The 15,665-nt window shown below is 39.8% G+C and overlaps 1 protein-coding gene and 1 pseudogene across 6 annotated transcripts; one reads left to right on the forward strand and one right to left on the reverse strand.

The window, feature by feature from the left end:
* The first annotated feature begins 278 nt into the window (after positions 1–278).
* On the forward strand, positions 279–13,122 carry LOC143666983 (uncharacterized). Of its 6 annotated transcripts, none has more exons than XM_077140643.1 (5): positions 279–912; positions 1,182–1,657; positions 2,188–2,270; positions 7,920–8,046; positions 11,379–13,122. In XM_077140643.1, exons 2-5 carry the CDS (start codon positions 1,624–1,626, stop codon positions 12,587–12,589), a joined length of 1,455 nt encoding a protein of 484 aa, XP_076996758.1. In that variant the 5' UTR covers positions 279–912; positions 1,182–1,623; the 3' UTR covers positions 12,590–13,122. The 6 variants fall into 6 exon arrangements, with proteins under 6 accessions (XP_076996758.1, XP_076996762.1, XP_076996763.1 ...); XM_077140647.1 differs by having other exon boundaries at positions 1,497–1,657; XM_077140648.1 differs by having other exon boundaries at positions 1,573–1,657.
* On the reverse strand, positions 5,257–6,783 carry LOC143666985 (spermine synthase pseudogene; annotated as a pseudogene).
* Positions 13,123–15,665: the final 2,543 nt, after the last annotated feature.

Genomic DNA, 15,665 nt, shown 5'->3' on the forward strand with positions numbered 1-15,665 from the left:
TCAACAAAATCAGCACTAGTGCACAGTTTACAGATTTGGGCCTTTATTATAGGAAAGAATGGAGAACTACAAAGAAAGGGCTTCTTCTCGTGTCACAGGTACTCCCTTCCCAAATCACTTGGAGCTTTTTAATGACATTTTATTGAGAAAGGAAGCCCGGCAGGCGGGGTATTATCTACACTTCCAGGCTGACGGTGAAGGTCCCCAGTCTTCTCCCCTCTCTGCTGAGCTCCGCGGGGGCTGGCACCGGAAGTGCTCCAGCCCGCTGGGAGGGGGAGTCCTTCTGCTGAGACCCCCGACGAGGCGCGGCCCCTCCAAGTGCGCAGAGGCGGCTCCACACGAAGCCTCCTGCTCAAGCCTTTTGTTTTTCTGCAGCTGCGGCCGGAAGGTGACTCTGTGGGCTCTTCTTAACGCCTCGCAGAGCGCTGTCCAGCGGGGATCCAGCCCTGGGGGGCGTGGCGGAGTCGGGGGTAAGGTGGGCCGGGCCGGGATGCGTGGGCCCCACTGCCCGCGCGTGCGCCGCTCTAATCCCTCCTGCCGCAGCCCGAGCCGGCGTTTCAGGTTCCAGTCTCCTCGGGGACTGGGCTGGGCCTTGCCGGTGTCCCCGCCCCACCCCCGGCGTCCTACATCCTCCTCGGGGCTCTTTAGCTCGGTCCCCAGCTGGATTCTCGGCGTTTAGCTTGATCGAAGGGGCGTCTGGCACGCCGCGCTGCCGCTGAGGCCTCTGGGAAGCGGAGTCCGGGAGCGGAAAAGGAGGCTCCGCGGACCGGAGGATTCTGGGAGTGGGAGGCCCCAGAGCCGCGGGTTTCGGGTCCTGAGATGGGCGGAGCGCGGGTCGCAGCTGGACGTCGCGCTGCCCACCCACTCGCTTGGTTTTGGCCGTAAACCTTGTCACTACACTAGAACCTTAAGGTTCATAATTTTGGGGGTAGAAAGAAAAAAAAGTGAGGTCCCCTTCTTACCTGTTCCCCTCGTGTGCTTTACCCCATTTGAGCTTTTGGGTTTGAGGCTCAGAGCCAGGAGTTGGATTCTGAACGTGCGAGGGAATTCCGGCTAATAGTTTTCAGGGCCTTAGAATAAAGAGTGGGTGAGGAGTCTGCTGAACAAGGGTCCCAACCGGCCGTTGTTCTACGTATATAATCATAATGACTGGCCACCTCATGGTTACTTTTGTGTTTTAGGGTGTCGGGGGTTTCTACACCTCTCTTGAACCAGATGTGTGACAGTTCACTGACCTGCCCCCTCCTGTTTTTTTGCCCGGTGTGGCAAGAAGTGACTGATCTTGGTACCCCAGAGGATGAGCTTCCTGCTGTGAACATTAGTTTAGCCTGATGATAGAGGCCCCAAACAAAGCAAAATGACTTCTGAGGCCCTAGGACTTAACTGCATAGGAAGACGCCTACTAGGAGTGGGCATGGAGGGAGACGCCCCAGGGAGCAGAAATCAGTTCTAGAGGAAGAGACGCCTGACTTCAAAATCTCTCACCTGCGCTTCAGAGTAGAGTGGGATGATTTACGCACAAAAGCAGATTGTGTACTGCTGAAAAGTCCATGTTCATTTCATATGAAACAGTGGACACTGCCGAAGTAACAGCAATAACAGGACAAGGAAGAGAAGCGGATCATGGATTATCTGACTATGGGTATTGAGAAGGAAGGTAAGAATTATGGAAATAAATATGTAGTTCAGAGTGGGGAGAAGTGGGAGAACTACCTTGATAAAATGAAAGGATTAGGTGCCCCTGCTGATAGACAAAAGAAGGCACATTAAAAGAAGAAGGCCCCAGAGTAAAGAAACCCTCAGTGAGTTCCCTGTCTGGAAGTCACTTAGGCTCTGGTGGCATGTTCTTCATTCTCATTTCCCCCCTTCAGCACTACTGCACTGAACTGCACCCCCTCTGAAGCCATGGATGGGAGAATATTCCATAGTGCTTTTTTTTGCATGATAAAGGGTAGGCAACACTTTTCCACCCCCAATGGATTGTTCCAGAAATTGACTGTTGTGGGTCTGTAAATTTAATGTTTTGTTCAAAGCACTTTAAGTTTATTGCCCCACTCTACCCCTGCCTGAGTTTTCTGAGTTGAGTAGGCTTTGCATATAAAATTCAGCTGGCCTGTGACAGGTAATATCTAGTGAATTTGGAAGTTGGAAGATAACTCCTTTGTGGCTTTTTTCTATTCCCTTCAGTCGTGACTACTGTGGATTCTTCTCTAATCCAGAGCACAGAAGAAATGGAACCTACTGTTGGGCTCCTTCCTGTTGAATTCCAGGTTTGAGTTTAATTTCCCTCCTCTGAAATCTTTCTTGGTGTTCAATGTGTCCTTGTTTCTTTCATCTTGTTTTTCATTTTAGAGCCGAACCAAAATTATTTTTCCTTGAAGTCTTGTTATAAGAGTGATATTGACTGAAAATTATATTACTGAGTATCTTTCATCCTCAGGATAGCAATCTTTATCCTTTGAATAACAGCTTTCATTTACTGGGCACATACTATATGCCATGTCCTTTGCTTATTTAATCTCTCATCCTTATGATAATCTTAGTTATTTACACATAAGAAAACTGAGGCTCATAGAAGATAATATAGAAAGTAAAATCAACAAAATATCATGCCTTTTTTTAATTTCAGGAAAAACTATTAGAAATCACTTTATTTAAAGGAAGAAAGAATGCTATGGTGCAGCTGGAAACGAATCATGAACTTACTCTCCTCCTGCCATATTCTCAAGAAACTCTGTATAGTTTTCTAATATAGTGCAACTTCAATAAAAGCCAGCCTTATTGCAGAGTCATATATAGTAACAGATAACAGTTTTAAACCTCCTTGAATTTTTACACTAGATATTATTTAATGACTTTTATAACTAGCCAAACAGTGAGTCACAAGCTTTGAAATTAACTCAAGCATAAGGGTCTTGTGCTTTTCTTGATACATATTTTTAACTCTTTAGATGTCAAAAAGTTTTTAAGATGTACAAAACTACAGTATGAAATAAGAGTATTCTGATTAAGATTAGTTTAAAATGTGTTAAGTTTAGTGAAGAAATTCATTAAATAAAAACTGATTTTTTGGATTGTTTTATAAAGGAGATACCCATATTTCTGATCCTACATTTCTTTTAAAGATGGGTTTAGCAGGTTTTCTTTCTAATAATTTGCTCACAGTCACACAGCTAATTAGGGGGAGAATCAAGCAGCAGCACTTAAGGAACAAAGTGATGTCCCCGAGTAGTTTGGTAAAATAAGTCTTCTATCTTGGACAGACTCCTTATAAAATAATAATAGCATCCATTTATGGATTTCTTGGTAGTAGTAACTTGACACTGTGCTCACCATTTATTCATTCATCCATTCAATGATTATTTAAAGAGGACCAACCATATGCCAAGTACCACTCTAGTGCTGGGGGAACAGGAGGAAATAATGCAGACATACGTGCCTGGTCACATGGAGTACAGCAGATGGTGGCAAATGAAAGAAGAAAGGGTAACATGTAATTTTTCATAGCTTGAACAGGAAGACCTGACTGATATGATGACATTTTAGGAAAGCCCTGAAGGAGACAAGGGAGTAAGCGCTGCATATATTTAAGGGAAAAGAATTCCAGGCAGGGAAAACCAAAAACGCTGAAATCACAGTGAGTCTGATTATGGAGCAGAGGGAGCAAGGAGGATAGGACTAGGAGATGAGCTCTAAAGGTAATTAGGGAGCCAGTTTATTTGAGGTCTTGTGTGGCCACTGTTGTAACTTTGAGATGGAGAGACAACAGGATTTTCATCAGGAGATTGATATAGTCTGATTCATGTCCTGCTTGCTTAGGCTGTTGTCTTGAGAATAGACAGAAGGGGTGGGGCAGGGACAGAAATAGGGAGAAAACGTGGGAAACACTTGCAGTAATCTGCGCGAGAGATGGTGGTGGCTTTGATTGGGGTGATAGTGGTGGAGGTGATGAGATGTGGTCAAATTCGGAATAATTTTTTATGTTGATGAACTGCATATGGGCTATGACAGGAGGAGGAATCAAGAATCAATAACTCTACTTTTTTAGCTTGATCCAAAAAAAAATGTGCTGCCATTCATGGAGCTAGGAAGTCTGTAGAAGGAGCAGATACAGGCAACAAGATACAGGTTGGATACCAGGAGATCAGATGTAAACTTAAGACTGAAATACTTGAGAGACTTCCAAGTGGAGAATTCCACTTGGAGTAGGCAGTTATATTACACAGTTCTGAAACTCTGGGGAGAGCTCAGGCCAAAGACTTAAATTTGGAAGTAATTAGTATGGATTTTTTTTTTAATTTTGTTTTCTTTAATTTTTTTTTATTAGAGTAGTTGTAAGTTAACAGAAAACTCAGAGAGAAAATGTAGGGTTTTACCTCCAATTACACCTTGCTAATAATCCCTTTGTTAAAACTGATGAAAGAATATTATTGCACTATTAACTGTAGCCCATGATGTACATTAGGGTTCAGTGTGTTATATAGTCCTATAGTTTATTGTTTTTAATTTTTTTGTAGTTACATAATATACAGCCTAAATTTTCCCCTTTAAGCCATATTCAAATATATAATTCAGGGCTGTTAACTATGTTGGTCAGTATTTTTAACTATAAAGCTAGCTATGATCACTAAGGAAATGAGTATAGATAGAAAAGAGATGAGCTCTCGTTACTGAGCCCTGAAGCTGTCCAACATTTAGAGGTCAGGGAGATGAAGAGGAACCAGTGAAGGAGACTAAGAAGATGTGGTCAGTGAGGTAGGGAGAAAACGCCAAAGATGTGGCATCCTGATAACCAACTGAAGAAAGTGTTTCAAGGAGAAGGGAGTGATCAGTTGTTTTAAATGCTCCTGTTAAGTCAAGTAAGAGGAGGCCTGAGAATGGATCATTGGATTTCAAAATATGAAGTTCACTGGTGACTGGCAAGCACAATTTTATATAAAGGTAGGAGTGAAAACCTGATTAGAATGGGTTCTGAAGAAAATGGGAGGGGAGAAATTGGACCAGAAACACGGACAATTATTGTGAAGAGTTTTACTCTAAAGAAACGGAGAAAAGCAGGGCATAGCTGGAAGGAGTAGTAAATCCAAAGAGGGTTTTAAAAAGATGGGCTAAATAATAGATTAAGTATCCAAGAGTAGATGGGGAAAAGAAGAATGTCGCCCTAGGGAATGCCAATATATATATATTTTTTTCTGTTTTGCAATTTTAATGGAAGTGATGCTATTCATTTTTTTAACTCTCTTATAAGCACCAAATTTTAATGTCTTAAGTCAGTTTTTTGACAAGAAACACTATCAAGAACTTCCCTCAGAAACAAAACAATGATATTTATTCTTCCTAATGTCCAAACTGAAGATCTACCAAAACCAAAACAGAAAAGCCTGCACAGAAATGAAAAGTAACAAAAATCACATTCTAGGGGTTCAGTGCATTCAGCAGCCTTCACTGGGCTGCCTCAACATCCTTTAGTTGACTTTCAAAAAATAACACCCTAGCTCATCAAAATATACATTTTCCATTTGCTTTTTTTAAATTAATAATAATTAAAAAATAAACTTTAAAGGAATTCACAATCAATTGCCTGACTCATTTCGGTGTCACATACAGCTTATAAAGGTCAGGATGGCTATTTGCAGAACACATGATTAGGTGATATTAATCTTCAAGGTTTAGTTTTCTTCCAAACAGTGTAAAATACCCACAACTCCAAGTAAGAAGGAACACAGACGATCTCCTTCGAGAATTCCACGGGACAATACAGGAGCCCGAGCTGTTCTTCATAGAGCGACAGGGCTTCCGTCAAATTGACACAATTCCCCTGTGTGAAATATTTCCCATCCTGTTTCAATACTTTCATTGAAAGGTCAAGAATCAGTCTGAGAAACTCCCATGTGGAATCTTCTTCCGGAGATGTGGAGATTGAACACTGGCAAATCATTAATTACATAATCAAACTTTCTCCCTTCTTTGGCGTACTTCTTCAGTACTGGAATACAGTCTTCTATCAGAACCTGATAGCATTCTCCTTTAAGATTGTCTAAGACGTCACCACAGGTTTTCCGCATGTATTTTTTACACCCATCAGTCACCATTTGGTCAATCTCTACCATAGTGACCATCTTTGGTTTCAGTTTGACTATTTCACATAATATGCCCCCATCTCCGCCACCCAGGATCGGGACATCTTTGCCAGTGTAATCTTCTTTCCCACTGCCCATGATGGCCCGGGTATATGCCAAATCACTCTCTGCCAAATTAACATCCCCACTGAGGATGAGAATATTTCCAAATTGCTTTGAGTGTAGAATTTTAATGTTCTGATAAGGTGAGTCTTCATCATACACTACTTCATCTATGTCATACTCAACCAGGCGCCCATCAGCAGTGGGCCAGTATCTGTCAACGGCACCTCCTCGAACAATGGGTGGTAATCGCTTCACCCTCCCAGTACTGTCCTGACTCAATTCTTTCATTCTTTCTTCTACTTTATTCAACACCAACACCAATCCATGTGGGTAAATTCTCAAATTGGCAAAGCTGCCGTTTTTGTTCGTGTAGGTTGCCAAATAGCCGTCGTCCTGCCGGGTATACACTGACTCCGTCATCCCCTGCTCCTGGAAAATGGAGTGGAGGCCTTTTAGAATGGTCTCACCATTAGCTTTGGCGCCGACCATGAAGTCGAGGGTGCTGTGCCGTGCTGCTGCCATGGTGCGGCGAGGCCCTGTGCCATGCCTGGGGAGGCGGCCGCGGGAGACTGGGGGCCGCGCGGCGTGTCAGGCTGCGGCCGGCAGGGAGTGCGCTGCGCCCAGGGAGGCAAAGGCAGGAGGTGGGCGGGGCGGCCGGGCGATGCGGGGGCGGGGCCGGGCCCGCCTCCGGGAGGGAGGAAGCGGGGCAGCGCCTCCAGCCCCGAACTTGGAGCGCAGGGTGTGAGGCCTTGCCAATGGTGGAAACGTGGGCGCCTTGTTCCCCAGCGTGCGTCACCAATGGCCGCGCCCTGCGCGGACGCTCTGGCGGGCGCTCCCCGGGAATGCCAATATTTAAAGCTACTTTTTGAACATTACTTCGTTTACTTTAAATAATCCTGAAAGTTAGGAGGGAAATACCTGTTTCACAGATGAAACAACTGAGGCCACAGTAACTTGCTCAAAATCATCAAATGGGTGAATCCTAATCAGAATTCAGGTATGTATGTCTAGCCACTGTTCTGTTAACTGACTTTCCCTCACAGTATTCTCCAATTATGCTCAACAAAGTGTGCTCACATGACTGTCAACATAACATAGTAAGGCTCCTTCCTTAGAACAACTGATTATTTTCTATATAAAACCAGCACATTCACACATCTAGAAGAACTTTAATTACTAAAAGATAACTAAGTAAATCTAGAAGTCATGGCCTAAGTACAAAGAAGTAAGACACTTTTTACAACAGCATGATTGTCTACAGACATCCAGGATGTGAACCCACATTTCTATAAACTTTCAGATTATTCCTGGAATCAGTATAAATTACATATCTAAGCCTTACATCATCCCACCTACTATATAATAAAAGCAATTAACATTTGGTTATCATTTGAAAGTTCATTTATATTAGATTTTTTTTAGTAAAATATGTAAGAAATAGAATACAGTTTTGGAGTTACATAGCCTGGGTCCAAATCCCACATTGGACCCTTTTATCTGTAAATAAGGTAAATAATAGTATTTACCTTATTGGACTTAGCACATATAAAGTATATATGATAGGTGTTAGTTATCATTATTATTCTCTATAATGCAGACTAATACTTAGCATGTTTTGGAATATTCCATTGAAATAAAGAATTATCATTCAGATTAAAAAAACATTTTCTGTTCTACATTGTTCCCATCTCTAAGGTATTGACAAGTCCTATAAGAATGTGCTTGTTCTTCCAGGAATTGGTCACAGTGAAGGACGAAGAAATTGACTTCACCCATGTGGAGGTGGAGTCACTGAATTATGCCCACAGATATATGGACGTGGATATGAAGGTGGAGAATTGTGGGAACCTAGTGTTTTGGGGTAAGAAAGCCTTATTTTGTAATGTAAATTACTTTATGGAACATAAGCTTTCTAAATGACTAATAGTATCTTAGGATTTAGGGTCTTGATCACTTAGGGGACCTCTGTTCACTTTGAGCTCAGAATTTGACTTCTCTTTTGGTTAGTGAAAATTCATCATGTGTAAACTGAAAAAAGGACAGCTCTATAGTATTGATTTCAAAACTTAAAAACACTGTAATAATCAAGACAGAGTAGTGCCAATAAAAGGGTAGATCTAGAATAATGGAACAGAATAGGGAGTTCAGAAATAGATCTACACGTAATTTCTGACACAGGTGCAAAAGCAATTCAGTAGAGAAAGGACAGTTTTTTCAGCAAATGGTGCTAGAACAAAGTGGACATCCATATGCAAGAAAACGAATCTCAACTCATATTTCGAAGTAAGCATCTCAAAGTGGATTGCAGGTCTAAGTATAAAACCTAAAACTATATAAAAACCTCTTGAAGAAAACTTTGGGGAAAATATTTGTGGCCCTGTCAGGCAGAGTTTTATTAGATATAACATCAAAAACTCAATACGGTTGTTCTAGTTTGCTAGCTGCCAGAATACAACACACCAGAAACAGATTGACTTTTAATAAAAGGGGATTTATTTTGTTGGTTCTTCAGAGGAAAGGCAGGTAACTTTCCACTGAGGCTCTTTCTTACATGGGAAGGCACAGGATGGTCTCTGCTGGCCTTCTCTCCAGGCCTCTGGGTTCCAGCAACCTTCCCCGGGGTGACTTCTTTCTGCATCTCCAAAGGCCTGGACTGAGCTGCGAGTGCTGAGATGAGGAATGCTGAGCTGCTTAGGCTGTGCTACGTTGAGCTCTCTCATTTAAGCACCAGCTAATTAAATCAAATATCATTAATTACAGCAGGCATATCTCTTAGCTGACTGCAGATGTAAATCAGCAACAGATGAGGTTCACGTACCATTGGCTCATGTCCGCAGCAACAAAACTAGGTATGCTCACCTGGCCAAGTTGACAACTGAATCTAACTACCACAAGGGTGAAGCCATCTGGTTCTGGAGTTTGCTTTGGTGGAAGACTTTTAACTTTGAATCCAAGTCCCTTACTTGATACATTCAAGTATCAATTTCTTCTTGAGTGAGCATTGGTAGTGATTCCCCACCTTTCTTTCCTGATAATGGGTTGTTAGTATTTTCTCCCTCTTTTTCTTTGACGGTCTTGCTAGAGGGTTAACAATTGTATTGATCTTTTCGAAGAACTAGCTTGTGGTTACAGTGATATTCTCTGTGGGTTTGTGTTTTCAGTGTCACTGATTGGTACTCCTATCTTTATTATTTCCTTCTTTTTACCTACTTTGTGTTTAATTTGCTCTCCTTTTCTTAGGTTCAAGATAATTTCCAATTTCACTTGTGACTTCCTCTTTGGCCCATGGGTTAATTACAGATTTCCACATTTTCAGTAACTTTCTGTTTTGGATTTTGTAGATCAATTGATTCTGTTGCAGTCTGAGGACATACTTTATATTTTAGTTCTTTTAAATTTCTGAGAATTTGTTTTGAAGCCCATAATATAGTCATGGTAAATGTTTCATGTGAACTTATAAATGTCAGTTAAGTCAAATTGGTTGATAGTGTTGTTCTGCTTTTCTCTGTCCTTACTGATTTCCTTTCTACTGGCTTTCAATAACTGAGAGATGAGTATTAAATTCTCCAACTATAAATGTTGATTTGTCTGTTTATCCTGTTAGTTCCATCCATTTTTGCTTAATGTATTCTGAAATTCTTTAGTTAGGTCCATTCACATTTAGAATTATATCTTAGGGGTTAATTGACCACTTTTCTTTCAAACAACATATAAGTAATGTGTACTTTCTCTTTACCCGCATTATGATAGGCCCTGAGAAATATCAATAAACAAAAAAAGGTGTGATTCCTACCCTTAGAAAGTTCACTTTTTGGTGGTGACATTCATGTAAATGTCTTATATTAATGTTTCTTTATTAAGACAAATGATGATTGTGGTATACTTCATGATAAAACCTAGAGAAGATACACATTGAGGAAGAAGATGAGCTAAGGTATAAATATATTGAGTTTGATATTTCCAATGGGTTATATGAACTTAATAGTTAATATACTGGTATGGGTGTGGGAGTGAGAAAATTAAGATATGGATTTGGGATCATTGTTACCTAATTTAATTATTAAAAGATAATTAAAGCCATAGAATGGATGAGGTTTTCAAAGGAGAGAATGTATTGGGGGGGGGCAGGAATAAAAGAGGGGGGCCTAAGACTGAATACTAAGAAACATCAACATTGAAGAAATAGTAGAAAGAGTTCCAAATAAATAGCAATAAGGATAAAAACCTGGAGAACATAGGATCATAGAAGTCAACAGAGAATGTTGTCAAGAGGAAAGCACTGTCATTAGTGGCAGGCTAAGCTAAACAGAGACTGAAAAGGATCCACAGGGTTTAGGTCATATAAATGGTTAGTAACTCAATGAGAGCAAACCCAGCTGAGCGGTGGGGAGAGAAGCCAGAAAGCAATGCCTACAGGAGCAGGTATGTGATGAGAAAACGGAAACCAGTGTACAAAACCTCTTTAGGAAATTTAAGTATGACAGAAAAGGAAGGAAGGGAGAAGTTGTCATATCTAAAGCATTATGACAACTATTTTAAACAGAAAGTTTATGCATTTAAAAAAAGACTAGAAGAAACTAAAAGAAGTCAAAAGTGTTTCTCTCAAAGTGGTATCATGAGTGTTTTTTGTCTAGTACTTTTTTGAAACTATTATTTTTATAATGGAGAAAAACCTTTATTATAATGGAAAAATGTAATAAAATTATTTATAACTTTTAAAATAAAATTATATATTCCATTTTATAATGGAAAAATATAATAAAATTATTTATGAAGTTATTTTGCCTAGTTTTGGAGGAAGCTGGTAAACACCCCCGAGTTATTTCTTGCCACTCCCAACCTTTTCCCTCCTACTCAGTTCTTTTTTTTTTCTTCTTCCCTCAGTTCTTTTATGGTAATGTTTATTCTCATTCTGGTACTTATCCTCTTCCCTTGTTAGTCTGTTCAGTTTCCCATTATTTTATGTAGAGCATCCTCATTCTTGGACCTTTTCTTGTGTCTTATATTAGTCATTCTCTCATTTCTGATATTCCCTAAACTCCATTTGCTATTTACCCCAGGGCTCTTTCCAAGAGCAAAAATACATACTTTAAAAAGGCATCATTTAAATTTTCTTTATCCACTTCCCATCTCAGCAGTTTTCTCTCTCTCAGCTCAGAGAACAGAAACATGAGTACTTTATATTTATTTCAGATTCTGAATCTGTATCTGGAACCAAAGGGGCTCTTCCAAAGCAGGAAGTTTATGAAGAAATATCCTCTGAAAGGGAGCTGATAATGGAGAGGCTTACAGAAGATGATTCCTGGGATACCACGTTGGTAGGAACCTGGGAATGCAAAGGCACATACGAAAGGCAGGAAGGAAATCAGAAGAAAGATTTAAGACAAGTTATTATTGAAGACAAGAAAAACTTCACGGAGGATTGTCATGAAATTGGGAAAAGTTCAAACCCAAGTAAACAGGAAGTTTACCCAGCGAAAAAGCCTTGGATGTGCAATGAATGTGGAAAGTCCTTCAGTTATTACTCAGCCTTTATTGTGCACCAGAGAATTCATACTGGAGAGAAGCCCTATATATGTAATGAATGTGGAAAGGCCTTTAGCCGGAGCTCATCACTTATTCAACATCAGAGAATTCACACTGGAGAGAAACCCTATGAGTGTAATGAATGTGGGAAAGCTTTCAGTCACCGTTCCGCCCTTATTCAACATCAAATAATTCATACTGGTGAAAAGCCTTATGAGTGCAGTGAATGTGGAAAGGCATTCAATCAAAGCACATACTTTATTCAACATCACAGAATACACACTGGAGAGAAACCCTACAAATGCAAGAATTGTGGGAAAGCTTTCAATGATACTTCATCCCTTATTAAACATCGGAGGGTTCATACTGGAGAAAAACCCTATAGATGTAAAAACTGTGGGAAAGCTTTTAGTGACCGGTCAGGCCTTATTCAGCATCATAGAACTCATACAGGGGAAAAAACGTATGAATGCAGTGAGTGTGGAAAAGCTTTCAGTTTCTGTTCAGCACTTATTCAACATGAAGGAACCCATACTGGGGAGAAACCTTACAAATGTAATGAATGTGGGAAGTCTTTCAGTGATCGCTCAGCTCTTGTAAGACATCAGAGAATTCATACTGGAGAGAAACCTTACAAATGTAAAGAATGCAAGAAAGCCTTCAGCCAGAGCTCATCCCTTACAAAGCATCTGCGAACTCATACTGGAGAGAAACCATATAAGTGCAATACCTGTGACAAAGCCTTCAGTCAGAGTTCATCTCTTATTCAACACCAGAAAACTCATACAGGAGAAAAACCCTACAAATGTAAAAAATGTGAGAAAACTTTCCAGATTCATTCAGCATTTCATCAACATAAAGAAATTCATGATGAATAGAATGAGCTCATGAAATAATTACATATTCCTTCCTGACTGTATACCTCTGTTCTAAATACTACAGGACATGTAAAAATAGATGAGGCTGTGTACACACACAAAAAATAGCCCTCTTCCTTAAAATGTTATGTATGGAGAGGACAACAAGAGGAAAATTTGGATATCTTATGGTTTTTTAAAGTAACCATATTGGAAAGTGGACTTCTAAGGGTAAGGTGATAAATGTCAGTATCTAGAAAGATGAGGGTAGGGGCTGAGCAAGGCAAAGGGGTTCTGGGATATGGCAGAAAGCTTGTTGGTTTTGGTGAGGAAGGGGACAGATGAAGTTGTGAATAATTAAAAACACGTTTCATTTAAAAGGTGGGAAATATGATGAAGAAAGTCCAGGGATAATGTATAGAGTTGACCTAGTAGAGTTCCATGAGGATATCTCAGTTACAGAATCATAGCTGAGGCAATGAGGAGAAAAGAAATAGGGAGGGAATTTCTAGGGTAGTACAGAAGGAGAAAGTCTGGTTCAGTCAGAGAAACAAGTAAGGAGCTGAGTATCTAGAATTAGTAGAAAAATTAATTAGAGGATCAGAATGAATATTTTTTTTTTTTTTTTTTTTTTTTTTTTTTTTAAAGACAGAGAGAAGGAAGGAAGGATAGAAGGAAGGAAAGGAAACATCTTTTAAACATTTTCTTGTTTTATTGTATTTTGTTTGTTTGTTTGTTTTTTACATGGGCTGGGGCCGGGAATCGAACCGAGGTCCTCTGGCATGGCAGGCAAGCACTTTGCCCGCTGAGCCACCGCGGCCCCAGAATGAATATTACTTATAGTGGGGGGCTTTCTAAATAGTGGGTACAGCCTGAAGCCAAAGTTGAGAGGATCAGGATCCCAAAGAGGAAAATTACAAGGAATCTTCTCTAGGGAGATAAAAAGAGAAAAAAACTAAATTCAGAAGCGGTTACAGGACAGTTGATCACTTGCTCATTTACCCTTACATGACATTTGATCCCTTGTTAATTTGCAGTTATTTAAACCAGTGTTATCAACCATAGATGTACAACGAAATTGCCTGAGAGGCTTTTAAAAATACCTGGGACTCAGCCCTAGAAATTCTGATTAAATTGGACCAGGATGTGATGTGGGCATCAGGAATTTTAAAACTTCTCAGGTAACTTTGATATGCAGCTAAGATTAAGAACCACCGATTTAGACTGTGCACATGAATTGGCTCAGTGGGATAGGATTAAACACAGCTCAAAGGATGATGGTACTGCACATTAATTCTTAGGGGCTCTTCTTGGTCCTTGTTTCTACTTTCCCTTGCTAATAATATAAAATTATCTTTTTGACTTGATTTTCAGTTCCTTTGCTTGGACCTTTTTTTTCCTTTCTCGGGCTTCATGTGGATTGACTTACCTGATACTAACTTCTGCTCTGACTCTGATCTTGCTCTTTTTTTAAATTTTTTTATTAATCAAAAAAAAGAAAAGAAATTAACACAACATTTAGAAATCATTCCATTCTACACATGCACTCAGTAATTCTTAGTATCATCACATAGATGTATGATCATCATTTCTTAGTACATTTGCATCGATTTAGGAAAAGAACTAGCAAAACAGCAGAAAAAGATATAGAATATTAATATAGAGAAGAGAATTAAAATAATAATACTAATAATATATATATATAAAAAGGAAAAAGAAAAAAACAAAAACAAAAGATACAAACACACAAACAAACAAACAAAAAACCATATTTCAGGTGCAGCTTCATTCAGTGTTCCAACCTAATTACATTACACTTAGGTATTATTGTGCTGTCCATTTTTGAGTTTTTGTTTCTAGTCCTGTTGCACAGTCTGTATCCCTTCAGCTCCAATTACCCATTATCTTACCCTGTTTCTAACTCCTGCTGGTCTCTGTTACCAATGATATATTCCAAGCTGATTCTCGAATGTCGGTTCACATCAGTGGGACCTTACAGTATTTGTCCTTTAGTTTTGGGCTAGACTCACTCAGCATAATGTTCTCTAGGTCCATCCATGTTATTACATGCTTCATAAGTTTAGTCTGTCTTAAAGCTGCATAATATTCCATCGTAGGTATACGCCACAGTTTGTTTAGCCACTCGTCTGTTGATGAACATTTTGGCTGTTTCCATCTCTTTGCAATTGTAGATAATGCTGCTATAAACACTGGTGTGCAAATGTCCGTCTGTGTCTTTGCCCTTAAGTCCCTTGAGTAGATACCTAGCAGTGGTATTGCTGGGTCGTAATCCATTCTGCCATTCTATGTCTTTTGATTGGGAAATTCAGTCCATTAACTTTTAGTATTATTACTGTTTGGATAATATTTTCCTCTACCATTTTGGCTTTTGTATTATATATATCATATCTGATTTTCCTTCTTTCTACACTTTACTCCATACCTCTCTCTTCTGTCTTTTCGTATCTGACTCTAGTGCTCCCTTTAGTATTTCTTGCAGAGCTGGTCTCTTGGTCACAAATTCTCTCAGTGACTTTTTGTCTATAAATGTTTTAATTTCTCCTTCATTTTTGAAGGACAATTTTGCTGGATATAGGAGTCTTGGTTGGCAGTTTTTCTCTTTTAGTAATTTAAATATATCATCCCACTGTCTTCTAGCTTCCATGGTTTCTGCTGAGAAATCTACACATAGTCTTATTGGGTTTCCCTTGTATGTGACAGATTGTTTTTCTCTTGCTGCTTTCAAGATCCTCTCTTTCTCTTTGACCTCTGACATTCTAACTAGTAAGTGTCTTGGAGAACGCCTATTTGGGTCTATTCTCTTTGGGGTGCGCTGCACTTCTTGGATCTGCAAATTTAGGTCTTTCATAAGAGTTGGGAAATTTTCAGTGATAATTTCTTCCATTAGTTTTTCTCCTCCTTTTCCCTTCTCTTCTCCTTCTGGGACACCCACAACACGTATATTTGTGCGCTTCATATTGTCATTCAGTTCCCTGATCCCCTGCTCAAGTTTTTCCATTCTTTTCCCTATAGTTTCTGTTTCTTTTTGGAATTCAGATGTTCCATCCTCCAGTTCACTAATTGTAGCTTCTGTCTC

The sequence above is a fragment of the Tamandua tetradactyla genome, chromosome 23 (assembly GCF_023851605.1).
Source record: "Tamandua tetradactyla isolate mTamTet1 chromosome 23, mTamTet1.pri, whole genome shotgun sequence".
Lineage (NCBI taxonomy): Eukaryota > Metazoa > Chordata > Mammalia > Pilosa > Myrmecophagidae > Tamandua > Tamandua tetradactyla.

What these genes read in the sequence shown, in the direction of transcription:
- LOC143666983 (XM_077140643.1), top strand. Translation starts at nt 1,624, where the DNA reads ATGGATTATCTGACTATGGGTATTGAGAAGGAAG. An exon ending in TATGGGTATTGAGAAGGAAG is followed by an intron (nt 1,658 to 2,187) that starts GTAAGAATTATG and finishes TATTCCCTTCAG; the next exon opens with TCGTGACTACTGTGGATTCT. An exon ending in TGGGAACCTAGTGTTTTGGG is followed by an intron (nt 8,047 to 11,378) that starts GTAAGAAAGCCT and finishes TATTTATTTCAG; the next exon opens with ATTCTGAATCTGTATCTGGA.